Here is a 14,265-nt window from a genome sequence, read left to right on the forward strand (position 1 = left end):
TCTATTCTACTTGTCACTATTCAACCATCCTACACTGTTCCAGCTGAATACACAAGTGCTGCTTCATCACTATTGACACAGCCCTCCACCTGGAGACATTACAGCCTCAGCTTGACTCTGTGGATTTACTTCAAGTACGATGGCCTTTTCAACCTAAGAGTTTCAAGAGACAGGACAAGAAAACCTTTTACAAACAGCAATAAACAGCCAAATATGAAAGTGTGTGAGCTCAGTCTAGCCCACTAATCATCTGAACACATATATTTTGCTATGGATGTTGAATTAATAACTTCCATGTATGATTCCATATCTGAAACCTTTACCTCTTAACTTTATAAACGCAGCTGCCTCAGTGCCCTACAGTGTTGGTGTCCCATGTTAAAGGACAAAATGCATATAAAATGTACAAACGAGCACTAAATGGGGTAAGCTTTGGTTAAGTTATTGGCAATTTCCCTGATCTTATGCCTTCCTTTTTCATTTTCCCAGCGTCTGGAGGAGATCATGAAGAGGACACGCAAGACAGATGGAGGCGACAAGGTACATTTGCTTTTGCATTTTAACCAGAACAACAAGCCAAGACTTAAATTTCCACTAAAACTGACTGATATTATCTCCCATTTTCACAGAAAGAGACTAAGTCCTTCCCACTTGCACAAGTCCACAACAAAGAGGCAGAGAGCAGCAAAGGTAAGTAGAACATCACTCTGGGCTAGTCTGCCTTTTACAAAACATCTTCAAGTGTTGGGGGACAATCATCACCTACTACAAGCCTTTAATCTGCAGGAAGGGTAATTGTCTTAATTGATCTCCCATTAATGTGTTATCTGGGAAGTGAACAAAGTGAATGCTTTGTGTCCAGCTGGTTACCAGAATCCACTTAGAGGTGGATTTCTAACTCTCACGGCATCCATTATCAAATCCACAGGAACTAAATGATACCTTTTAAGCTGAGTCTGATTCATGTTATTACAGATTAACTTGTTTTACTCAATTATATTTGATGACACATATCCTCTGCTTCCTTTACCTCCTCCATGTGTTAGGATAAACAAAGTCACAGGTATCTGTTGTTGTAGTTTTGTGAGTCAGGTTCACATCGCAGCATTTTGTATAAAACAGTTATTAGATAATATCTCTGCCTCATATCCTGTACAGCTGGAGTTTGAGTTCTTCTCCTCTTTACAATAGGACCCATGTGTGCTTGCTTGTTGTCCAAGCTCTGGGACTGAGGGGCTGGAGAGGAAGGGTGGGCTCATGGCAACAGCCTGCAGCAGTTATCAAACATTTACTTTGGACACGAGTAATAAAATAAGGATGTATGTCACCCATATTCTCTCTTCCTACAACTTCTAATTATAGAATAATTCAGGTCTTGACACAAATGGACAAACAAGCATATATATAACTTGCACACCCTCATTGTCTGTTCTTCCACATCACGTACTGTGGATGAATAAGAAGAAGGGGATCAATGTGGTCTGGGAGATATGCTGTTTATGGCAAAGTTCCCCAATGCAGGAAGACATTAGCCAGCCACTGATGTGGTCAGAGGACTGGCGGGCATGCTTCAATTCTAGTCAGGGGTGTGGAGAGCTGTCTCAACCACAGCCATGTCCTGAGCAGAGCTGAGTTATGGGATCTGGACTCTGCAGAAAGGATGCCCTGGGAAAATGTGGCATCCCTTTCCTGCTTGTTAAAGGATAGGTTCACAGTCTGTACCAAAACAATAGTCAGGTGTCCAAATGAGCAATGACACATGTTGCTTGCCTTAATCATTCCAACCTGTTCATACTGGCCATCAAGAGATCCCTTCATAATGCACTTACTATGTGACTGGGAGACACAATCCACTGTCCTCCTTTCATGCTAAAATGTATTTAAAAGTTTATTTGAAGCTAATATGAGGCTTCAGCCATCCAGATTATTCAAATTAAGTCAATGTCTTTCAAATCTTCTGTCTTTTTAGTGCCAAATTCCCTCTTTTTCGTGCAATCCTTCCACTGCAGCTGAACAGGAAAACTGTTGACTGTCTGTCAAGACACAAAGGGGGAATTCTCCACTAAAAAGACTGTAACTGTGGAAGATATCCACTTAATTTGAGAAACTCAGACTGTGAGCAAAACTTGTTTCAATGTTCACATGGGCACCTGACTATTGTTTTACGACTTGAAAAATTGTGAGCCTAAACTTGCCCAACACAGCGCATGGATGGTCATTAATGGCATTTGTCACACTATGGTTGATCATGCAGGGTAGGGTGGGATTTTCTGTGTGCTTGCTAGTTTTAAACACTGGATTCATGCCTGATCAACTTTGTTTCGTCTAGGATCTGCTGACTACCAGCCAAGGCCTGAGGTCAACCTGCCCAATAACAAGACAGAAAATGGACAAACCAATGTCAGAGAGAGGTAAAACAAAAAGCTCCTTTTTATCAATTTGAAAGGTCCTTGCACTCATACTGATGCAAGACCACCATGAACAGTATAAAACTTGTGTGCCAGAAAACCAAGCCGAGAGTTGACTACTCATCAAGTCGGCTTGCATTGTTGTAAACCTCAGCGGAAAACACAAGAAGCCACACAGTCCAGGCCTACAGTAAACAGTTGTAATAGTGGGAGAATGATTTTGTTTCTTCAAATGTTTACTCTCTCTATTTGAACATGCCTCTGAAGAGTTTGAAAGACTACTGTAATTGGACATTGAAGGAATGACTCATTTGCTGTATGAGTCATTCTGACCCATTATAACTATAACCATATCCTGCTTTGTATTTCCCCTCTTACAGCTCCTCAGTTGTGATTAATGGGGTCCAGCCCACCAGACAAGAAAATGGTCTGTCCACTAAAGGAGACACTGCCCACTTTGAAGACCTCATACACCTCGCCAACCATGGCAACACCACCAATGGTGCACGGGACAAGTCTGAGACCAGCATGTCCACCGAGCCGATCCTCACTTTCGAAAGCGAGGAGTCATTCATAAAAAAAGCAGGCCCCATGAAGCCTCAGCATGTTGCAGGTACTAAATAACTAACTTAACTGATACTTTCCTAAACAGAGATACAAAGCATTTTACAACACATGAGAGGCCAAATGACAGCATATTAGACTGACCACAGGAACATTAGCTTCTGACTGAGCTGTGAGCTTACAATAGTCTTAGGGAAAGAAGTAAAGACATGACCTTTCAAAGGTTGGTATCACTTAAAAAAAGGACTTACAACCCCAAGTCTGAGGAAACGTGTTCAAGGATTAGAATCTAAGATAACACTAAAATTACAGATGTTATCCTTAAAGAAAAAATTCAAAATGTTAGGAAATATGAGTTATATGAGGAGATTGATTCCACTTTGATGTCTATTTATTAAATGTGGAGTCAGGAGGTGATTAGCGTAGCTTAGCATAGCGACTGGCTACTGGAGCAATTAGCTAGCCCAGCTCACAACAAAGTTTAAAAAAATCCACCTACCAACACCTCTAAAGCTCACTAACTAACATTTTGTGTTTTGTTTAATTCAAACACAAACTGAAATGTAAAATTGGCAATTTGTAGTTGCAGTAGCTTCTTGGAGTCTTTTTGTAACTGTGAGGTTAGGCAGACAGCAGAGATGCCCCAGATGAACTGTTGTTTGTCAAGAAATAATTACATCTCGGAACTCCCTCTAAAACCACAAATATGTTATTTTCTGAATTTCTGTGTATGGATAATACAAACATAAAACATGTTAATAAGTGAGCTTTAGAAGTCCTGATATGCAGATTTTTTAAAACTTGAACAGAGCCAGTGTGGCTCTTTCATCTCTGCTTTCACCCTTTATGCTAAGTTAAGATAATGGACTTTGTGAGCTAAGATAATCGACTTTGTGAAATAATTTAAGCTGTGGCAAGAAAGTGAAACATTTCCAAAAATATAAACTTTTCCTTTAATATTAGCAGCCAAACAGCCACGTTTTGATTTAAAGTAACCTAGAGCCAATGTACTCACTGGATTGTTTTCTCGTCTGTTCCTAATAAAAAGGATCACTTGTAACAAGCTCGTGTGCTTATTTGCACTGAGCTGGTCTTACACTTGGCTTCACATTACCCAATAAAGCCTGCAATAGGTACCATAGTTAGTGCTGTTGTCTTTGGCATGGAGCTCCCACGAACCCAAACTTGTACACCATCTAACGTGCAGGTCGTCACCCTGATGAGACTGAGTACCCCCTGGGGAGAGGATGGTTTGGCATGGAGACTCCACTTACACTCACAAAGGGGTGGAGATGGGTTATGGATGAAATAGTGTAGGGAAGGGTGAGGAGAAGCTGGGTATCTTTATACTGATGACAGCTTTTATTCAGCAGCCCCACCAACTTGGGCTTGCACCCAGTGTGGAATTCCCATAATGTCGGAGGCCAATGAGGAGACCCTATCCACAAGTGCATCACTGCCAGGGGTTAGAAACAGGACTCCGAAGTAATTAAGCATCATATCACCCCCCCCCCTCCTAGTGGCAATGTCAGCAGCACCTCACTCTCCCCTTCCTGCTAGAGCTTATCTTTCACCTGTCAGCCTGAAGACAAGCTAGCAACCGTAAATACTGTGTAAAACAAACAGAAGGCAGTTTTCTTTGCTAGCCTTCTAATGTCTTTCCTGAAATCATATTTATATAATATTTTACTTCCGTCTCACACCAACTCTAGCTGTTAATCCAGATATATAAAAAGTGAACATTCTCATTTTCACTTATGTAAATCTGGATACTTGAGACGACTTTGACCTGGCAAGACCTTTATGACGAGAGCTATGATTGGGAATATTAATATGCGAGACTGATCGTGTGTTACAATGTTATTCCATAGGAGGGCAGTTTATTTTAAGGCATAAATCCGGGGCTTATATGAATGTTCATACTTGTTGCTGTGAGCGTGGCCCTCGCCCTCCATGGTCTCACATGTGGTGTTGTCAGTCAAATATAAATCCGTTTCACATGTGAAAGGATTGGTTTACAATTTTTCAAGTCTGTCTGAAAACAATGGTCAAAATGCCCATATGAACATTGAAATAAGTTTTACTTGATGTAATCATTCCTCTTGTTCATACTGGCTGTTTGAAAACACATAAGGAAGAGTTCTTTAAAGCGATGGGGCAAAATCTACAGTCCTATTTATGAGTAAAATGTATTCAAAAGTTTATCTGAAGCTAATATGAGGTTTCAGCAGTCTAAATTAGTTAAATCAAGTGGACATCTTCTAAATTAGTAGTAGTTTTTAGTGCAAATTCCCTCTTTCTGTTACTGTTTATTCACTGCAGCTCAACAGGGAAACACTGTCTGGGGAAAACAAAAAAGGGTTGCACTAAAAGTTTGTACTAAAAAGTTAGTTTAAATTTAGAAGTTATTCACTTGATTTGACTAACTCTGACAGCTGAAACCTTTTAGTAGCTTCAAATAAACTTTGGAATACATTTTTGCACAAAAAAGGGCTGTGGATTTTGTTCCCCACCACTTACATTGACTATTGTTTTAAAACACACTTGAAAAAATGTGAACCTGTTCAACATGTTCACCATGGTTTTGCATTAAGAGTTGTCACCAGGTCAAAGGTTAACAGAGCATGACATTACTCAGATCAAACAGGGTGACTTTGGCCATGAAATTGTTTTGTCTGTTAGCATGTGTTGATTAATCCTCAATGCCTGCTGCTCCCTTTGACCTTTAACCCTTTGCTCTCTGCCTCCTTCACAGAGGTCCTGTGACATGTTCCAGTGTTGAAGTGTTCGTCGCCTTAGGCCACTGACCTTTTTCCCAGCCCTGCCAGCGCTCACATGGGGAGCCCTGTGACCTGTGCCAATCAACAACCTTTTTCTAAGCCTCTAAAAGGAAACATACATACTTCTCTCTGAAGATAAGGGGGCTACTGAAGATGATGACAAAGCATCAGGACGCAAGCAACAGACAAGACAGGATGAAAGGTGTTGCTGCATGCAACACAGGTGCATCAGTGTTAACATTTGTAAAGATCTTTGTGGCACCGATACCATGCACCTTATTACTCAACAGTGTCAACCTTCGTACATTACAGTACAGCTGAGTAATTATTACGATAAGCTGAAAAAGAAGTGTTTGTTTTCTTTGTTCTTTACGTTTAGTATTTAACTGAAAGAGAAATATAAATGACTGGGTACATTTTTGTGAATAATGTAAATGAACTTTGTGTGTTGGACAAAGGAGGGAAGGATCTGCAGGTTAAAGTTGTATGAAAGGGAGTCAGTTTATGCTACTCTGCTGTGAGTAGACCCTCTAAATAAAAACCAGGTATTATATACATCCTGGTCTGTAAAAAGCTACCTGTAACAGTTTTTGTAAAGTTAAACTGAAAAATCTGGAAAAGAGATTTGAAGTTCAAATGCAACAGCTTCTCACTGTGTGTAAACATACTGCCTGTTCATACCCAAACCTGCTCAGCTATGATTGATTGTATGCAAAACTGGATGTAATAATGAGTGTGCAACCTTGACAAATAGGATACCAGAAGTCATGTAAGGTCACTAAGCCCTACCATTTTACAGTTAAATCTGCTTTTTTTACATGTGCAGCATGACTCCGTTTTTTTCTCATTTGCATTGAGATTTCATGAACTCATATGTATTTGAAATGCAGGTGCGTGTATATGCTATAAATATATTTTGATGTGCGTTACAAGGTTAGTGGGAGTATCTTAAGTCTTATTAAAGACAAGCTGTCCAGTCTGTGGTCTTGTCATCTATTTGTCCCGAATAAAAATAGTTTTCAGAGATTATGTATGGGAAGAGAGAAAATGATACAGATGTCCTGAATTCAGGGTTGAATCTCAATGTTCTCAACACTCAATTTCAATAACATTCTCATGTTGATTAATCTACAACAGGCAAAGGAATTGATCATTTGTTATTAATTTGACAGTTTGGGAATGCTTTGTACTTTAGTTTCACTTGTCAACTTCAAAGTCTCAGTATTTTGACTGTCAAAAGGAAATATCTGTTCCCACTGAAAGTCCCAAAAGACAGAGTGCATGCCACACCATGGAAAAACAGATTTGGCGATGGTACCAGCTGATGTATGAGGCATGCAAGTTGGCTCAGTTGCCCATTTGAGTTTGGGTCTCCTTTTACAAAATCCCTACAGGGGGGTACATGCCAATCTACAGTATCTGCTGCCCCCCTCTTACTATATGCTGGTGGCCAGTGGGAGGCCTGGCACTTGCTGACTGTGTTTCTAGCCCTCAAGGCAGCTGAAGTGCATTACAAAACACGATATATGTCGCCTTCTACCAAACACTAAGATATGCTGCACTGATCATCATGTAGAACTTATGTTTTTTTATTTAAATTACTTATAGCTGCTTGTGAAATGTGACTGTATGGAGCCCAGAGAGCGAGGGCCTAGTTTGTTAACTTGCCTCCTACCTCTCAGTGGGCTACTGTACATCAGATTTGATAAGCATGCAGCCGTAGCTGTTTCAACTTTTTAGAGGAAAATCTTTTCACCAAAATGAAACAGAGACCCTAGATGAAAAAGAAGGAAAAGGCTGAAATTTATCATTAAGGAGACCCAACGTACATATGACTGAGATATAAAGTAACTGAAAACTGTATTCTTAATAGCTACTGACATGATATATTATGGCAGTTTTCACTGGAAACAAGTGTTACTCCTACAATGCTACTAGTCCTGAAACACCAAATGTCCTCCAGTTCCAGTTTCATGAACTTGTGAACTAATGGGGTACTAATATGACGAAGAGATTTACAAACACATCACAACATATCGCTCACAGGTTCAATTTGCAACAGCCAAATTTCCTTGAGCGAGATGCAAACCCCTGCCGGCTCATAAGTGTACGTTGCTTTTTGACAGCATGATCTCACTGGTTCAATATGTTGCTACTGCAGTTGTCCTCAGGAGTCTGCTGTTAAAAGCTGTATTCATCAACCCCACCAGAGGGTGCAGCACTGCAGCATGGAGGTGACAGACAACATATTACATTTCTCTGGATTCATGCCTACACCCAAGTTTGATGGAATACCTTGTCAACATAAAAGTGACTTGCACACAAATCTAAATGTCCACATAAAAAATGAAAAGGGCATAGATTCATTTTGAAATTTATAATCTCTGATTTTTGGAAGCAGTTGATTTGCTAGTAAATCCCTGGTAATGTGTAGTACTTCTCAGAGGGGACCTGAGGATTAGTGGGCACTATTTTTAGGGAGGTGTCAGCAAGGCAGTGCACAGTTACAGGCTGAGTTGTGCCAAGGTTCTGAATAAATTCACAGAGAATGAGGGCCGGAAAAATAAAGAATATAAGAGCAGAATTTGTGGCTGAGGAGGGTGATCCAAAAGCCACTAACATTAAATTAATAAATGTGCTTTCTCCCAGTTAAGGTTAGTGGCAGCCTGATAGTCCTGGAATAGTCTGGCTAGCTTCAAAGTGCCTCCTGTGTTCACGTCACTTTGATTGATGGGTGTATTATCTCCTCAGCCTCATGGTTGAATTGGAGGTGTCACCATCCTGACTCTATTCTTACTCTCTCCCTCTCTGGGTGAGGATGAATAACTTCTTGTTAAAGTTCACATAAAAAAAACCCAAAAAACTTAACACATCCTGCTGTGTCTTGAGTACTTTATAGGAATGCTGTCAGCCCTTTGTGTTAAACTGGCTCTGTGCAGAGAATGCAGCCAGCATACTTCTGGACACACGCTCACTGTTGTTTCAGTCGTAAATCTCTACACTTGAGGACGGTAAGGAATCTTGCAAATATTTCAGAATGCAAGTGTGCCCACTGAGCTGCCACTTTTAACAAGATATGGGGGTCAGCACTGGGTCACAACACAGAGTCCTCACTCCAGATAAGACCACCACTGCTGCAGTTTAATGCGTACATCACAACCATCAAAGCCCATGAGCCCAACCTCTGTTCAGTGTTTATACTCACACCCCTCCCCCACCTCACAGTGAACTGTCTTTATCTGCTCAGCAACAGGTTCCCTTCACACAGCTGTTCTCAGATGGCAGTACATTAATGAAAGGCCACAGAACGGCTGGCACTCACAGCAAGCCTGTTTCTTGATCCCGGTCGGAGCTGTCAGAGTAGGCAACCTCTCAGCTATTCCGACGGGAGATGGCAAGATTTACCAGCAACCCAGCTCAGACCCCTGCAGGGCCCTGATACCATGGAGCTGCCCTCTGAGGTTGCAGAGAGAGAGCCCTAGGCCTCACCTCCCATCAGGGGTGGTCGCTGGGGAAAGGAAAGCAGCTGAGACTAAATAGGCAGCTGCTAGATCATTGTCACAACCTTCTGCAAATGGCTGCTCTTTGATGAAGTCCCTTCTGAGAGTATGATGTTCCACCAAACCTCAAGTATTTCAGGAGTCTGACCTCAGTGGTGCACTCTGCATTCACACAATTGTGAGCTGAGACTATGCAATGTTTCATTTGGGTACATGTGAATAAAAGCATGCTCACAGAAAGTGGGAGCAGATTTATTGCACATGTAGGCATTTGTTTTATGGATGCATCTGCTTGGCAGTTGACTGGTATTGAGATTCCTTTGTTAACTGCTATTAACAAAATGGAGGCCTGAATAACTGCACTGCTAACAAACGTTGCTTTTATTGCACTGGATCTGTACCAAGACAAATACTTTGTGATCCCATTATAAGATTGATGTACTACTCTGCTAACTGCCTGCCTCCCAAGATCAAACTATTTTAAAAATTACCTCAGGTTAGTAATAAAGAAAGAATGGAAAAGAAAACAAGACACAAACATGCCTGTAGACATACTAAGGAGGTGAGAATGTCCAGAATTTAAGAAGTTTCCTTACAGATCTAACTGTAACTGTACTAAATACACACACAGAAACAAGACCATGCTGCTCGACAAGGCTGTTCTTTGTAGTGCACTGAGTTAAATGCTGATGCCAATATGGTCAGAATAACAACTAACGTGCAGAATAACAGCTAATCTGCTGATGTTTAGCAGGTATGTTTGCAATGTTCGTGATGGCACTATATAAAAAAAAGGTAAGGGATCAATAATTCATCCTGAGGAGAACATGAATATCAATCCATCCGATATTTGCTGAGACATACTCAAAACCAAAAATGTCAAGCTTATGGGAGCACCACAGGAGAAGTCAATAAATCACCAACATTTTTAGGGTTCATCATCTGGGAACCATGGATATTTTTTGCCAAGTTTTACAGCAGTAAACCCAATAGTTATAGTATATAGACTGAGAGACCAACCGACCAACATTTCCATCGCTTGTGTCTAGAAAGCAGTATCGCAGACTACACCTCAGAGGTTTCACATTTAGACAGCATCACAGGCTTAACTTCAAAGATTTGTTGTCTCTTCATCTTGGAGCTGACAGTTTTACAGCATCACCACCAATCGACACACAGACGACAAGCAGCTTCAATTTTGCCAGCTTGCAGGCTTGGTTATTTTCAGTTCATGGGATAACTGAGAATTAATCCCAGTTGCATGCTCACTGCCAGCTACAGTAAGGGCCTTTGGATTGCTCAGTTTTCTTTTAGTTCCATTTGGAAGGAAAACCCTAAAACAGGGGCTCATGAGGGTTAACAGAAGGAGCCAAATATGTGTAAAGCTGAAAGTGGATCGTCCCCGGTGTCGGCCCGTGTTAGTGTTGGCTCAGTGAGGTGAAATCCCTATAGATAGCTCCTTTCACTGTTGGGCCGACACCACCTGTAGTATTTAGTGTCTTTGTGAAGTATATACTCACTCCGCTAATATTTTGTGTCTTGGTTGCTGTGACACTGTGGAACCACAGAAGTAATCAGATGAAGCCGCACTGACTCATTTGATTTTTCTTTTTTTTTTTCCATTGTGAATTTCTGTCTTATTTAATGTTGGGAAATTTTCTCAATTTGAAATAGGTTTGGAATTAAACAGTGTTTCCTCTAATTTTCTACTCTACAAAAGTTATAACACCCATAACAAGAACATAAAGTATTGTCTGAAAATAATGACCCGATCCTTTTTGGAGGTTTTGGTCCATTTAGTTAATGTTGCTAAGGCTCTAAATCCTGCTGTGCTTTATTCATCTTGTTCCAAAGAACTACGTGGAGAGGACTGCCATTTTAAGATAGCATTAATTTGTTGTCAAGGGATTAATAGGGTGTTGTGTTTGTGTGTCTCTGTGAGGTTGTGTGTTTGTGTGTGTGTGTGTGATAAAGACAGAGAAACACAGAGAGTGAGAGAGAGAGGGGGAGAGAATGTGTGTGAATTTGTGTTTGCATTACCAACAACTCTGTATTTGTATGTACATGTACGAGCACATACTTTTTTTTTTTTTTTATGTGTGGGAATGTTTGGGTGAGAAAGAGGTAGCAAGCGAGTGTGTTTGCATGACACATGAGGACAGTTGCCCTGTGACCCTGGAGAGTAGAGAGTGATTAGAAAGAAGAGGGGGGAGTGGGGCTGAAACCAGCGTCCAACTGGCGACAGTGGCCCTGAGTTGTCAACGCTGTCACGGTGAAAGCATTCGGGTGGATGGAAAGTAAAAAAAAAAAAAAAGCATGTTTCTGTTTCACACCAAAGTGAAATCAAAGATCGACTCTGCTTAGATGAAGAGTGATGGGAGTGTTGGTGAAAAAGAGAATGAAAAAAAAAAGAAATTTGAATAAACTGTCATAAAACACCAGGTGAGCGTTCACTGAAGTTTAGGAGTGGGGGTGGTGAAGGGTTGAATGATGATAAACAAAATGTTGTTTAATGAGGCAATATAACTAAATTATTTGTGAGTTTTTTTCTTCCTCTGTGATGTTAATATGGTGTGACTGGCTGGCTTGTCATCAGTTTGTCTCCTTCTCAGAAAGATATAAAAACAGTGATAGGCTTTTGTAGCAATGAATGTGATTAAAAGTGTGAGTGTGCAAAACAGTTGTGTTTTTTTCAGTGTGGGCTGAACTGTTACAATAAAAAATACTCATAATGTAACCAGTAAAAGAAAGTACTTGACCAAATAAGTAAAATGTCATTTTCATCACAAGGTTCCAAACATTTCTCCACCATAACTGATCAATTACATGTCTTGGGATGCTTTCCATAAGTACTTTTGCTCCATTATTAGTCCATTCTTTAGCTCTAACTTCACTTACATTCACCATTATCAAGTACATGTCATAAAGTAAATGTGAACATGAAACTAACAGAAATCAAAGTGCATAAATAGCTGTCCAAAAAGTTAAATTATAAGTAATCTTCATCGTTCTCTTGCTCTAAAAGTTAATTTGCACTCATTTTGCTTCTACTGGGGGAAAAGATGAAGGACCTTAAAGTACGATGGAGATTATTGATATTTTCCTTCATTCTCCAAATTAAGCTCTCTGCAAAACACAAGAAACCATTACCAGCTGTGCTGCCTTGAGACTAATATGAAAGGGCGTGTGTATACGTGCATGTATGACTCAACCACAGCCACTGAATGGTAGCACAGCAAGTCTGATCCTGTTAATACGTACATTTCTCACAAACACTTAAGCATCCTCTAATCATGAATATCAGGATGCTATCATGATACAGACAGTAACTTTGCATCAATGTCGTCCATGTGATCTATAAAAGAATGATTTAACTTTTGTTGCACCGATTTGTGAAGAAACCCACATTGTCCTGATTGGCTGTAAATTTTCTCTGTTTTCCCAACAGGGACTTCAGGCACAGCTGGTTCTCACTTTGAGAAGTGGAAAGTACCCTTTTTTGCATCATTGTGCTCATCCCCCTTTTTTCAGTTTCTTGCTCTGTCCTCCTCACATGTGAGAGGAAGCTAGCTCGCCAACAGTGTCAACTGTCTGGGTCTTTGGTGCAGCGCTGGGGCTTCTGGGTGTGACGTGGCCAAGCCTTGTTCACAAATTTGTCTTTCTGAAGATGACTGGAGATGATTGATGGTTTGTGCAGGTGTCTGTCACTGACATTATCAGTCATGAGCTTCTTTTAGGAGGACAGAAAATGAGGAAATGGTTTGTTAAATACCATCTTGTTTGTGCATCTCAGGTGTAAACATATATAATAATCTCAAGTAGGGCTGCAGCTGAAATCTAATTTAAAACAAATGTAATGTGCATTCCTTCTGCAGTGTGCATGCTCACCCTGTAAATTTACTTGCAGTGTTCCTTTGGGTTCAGGAATGAATAAAGGAGGAAATCCAGATACAATGTGCTGAACTTACAACTTTGAACTGAGGAACAACACTAACATTATGACTCTTATATAGTGAACATTAACAACAGATAGACACAGCATAGAAAGTTATTATAACTACATGGTGCTGATCAGAATGACGTGCAAAACATAGACTGTAATGTTTTCTCCTATATCTCTTCCATTATTCCGGCTGCAGGTACTCTTCAGTTAGATCACTGGTGTAGAGATTTTTTTAAAAAAAATCCTTTGATAGCCATTTATTGCCTGAGGAATTAGACAATTAGACAATCAGACAAAGCTCTTTCTCAGTGAAACTTGAGGACATTATTCTCTCCCATCCTTGCAGACCAGTACTAATTAAAAATAAACAGCAGCTGCCTGCTGGACACCCACCAGGCTGATGGTTCCTGGGGCCACAAGATCAGTTTCTACCATCACGAAGAGGAAAAAAAATCCTGCACCCTCATTTTGCATTTGAAAGTAAACTGGCAGAGGCCCGTTTCATGGAAACATCACAAGTAGCCCCACAGCAGGGTTCTGACCCAGAGTCATATATTTGCTCGCTGCCTCTGTCAGCACCCTTCGCTCTGTACTTTGCTCTCAGATTCTCATTTTGGAGGAGGTGTTTGTTCAGCAATAAAGCAGCTGACCCAAAGTTGGCAGAAGTCTACCTCTCCTGCTTCACCACATCTACATAAGCCATCAGACGTTGTTTTGTGTAGTAAAGAAGTGTCAGGTTGCATATTGCGTAGTAACATCAAGTGGCTCCAGACGTCTTGGGTTTAAATAGTCCTGCAGAAGTTTTGTTCTCCCACTGATATTGCCAAATAAGGAAACTGTTGGCATCAATAAAGCCGAGGGGTTGGCATGGAGGAAAGTAAGCTGGTCCTGGTTATTTAAAATTGCTTTGGACTTGATTTAATTCATGAACTTGCATAACTCAGATCCAAAAACAGTAGGTACAGCCAAGATAGGTTACAGTGAGCCAAAGAACTGGTATTTGTAGATGTTGCCACACACATATACACCCTACATATACACATATGTGTTCTCATGTAGTTTTTGGCACT

The 14,265-nt window shown here is 40.6% G+C and overlaps 1 protein-coding gene across 6 annotated transcripts in view; it reads left to right on the forward strand.

Moving 5' to 3' along the window:
• map7d1a (MAP7 domain containing 1a) overlaps positions 1–6,731 on the forward strand; it is a 42,510-nt gene extending 35,779 nt beyond the window's left edge. For all 6 annotated transcript variants that reach the window (XM_042423858.1, XM_042423860.1, XM_042423861.1 and 3 more), the window contains 5 exons: positions 490–540; positions 630–690; positions 2,330–2,411; positions 2,789–3,021; positions 5,728–6,731. In XM_042423858.1, the coding sequence (XP_042279792.1) occupies positions 490–540; positions 630–690; positions 2,330–2,411; positions 2,789–3,021; positions 5,728–5,738 (438 nt within the window). In that variant the 3' untranslated portion in view covers positions 5,739–6,731. The remainder of the gene's footprint in view (positions 1–489; positions 541–629; positions 691–2,329; positions 2,412–2,788; positions 3,022–5,727) is intronic.
• The last annotated feature ends 7,534 nt before the right edge of the window (positions 6,732–14,265 follow it).

Source organism: Thunnus maccoyii, chromosome 10 (genome assembly GCF_910596095.1).
Source record: "Thunnus maccoyii chromosome 10, fThuMac1.1, whole genome shotgun sequence".
Lineage (NCBI taxonomy): Eukaryota > Metazoa > Chordata > Actinopteri > Scombriformes > Scombridae > Thunnus > Thunnus maccoyii.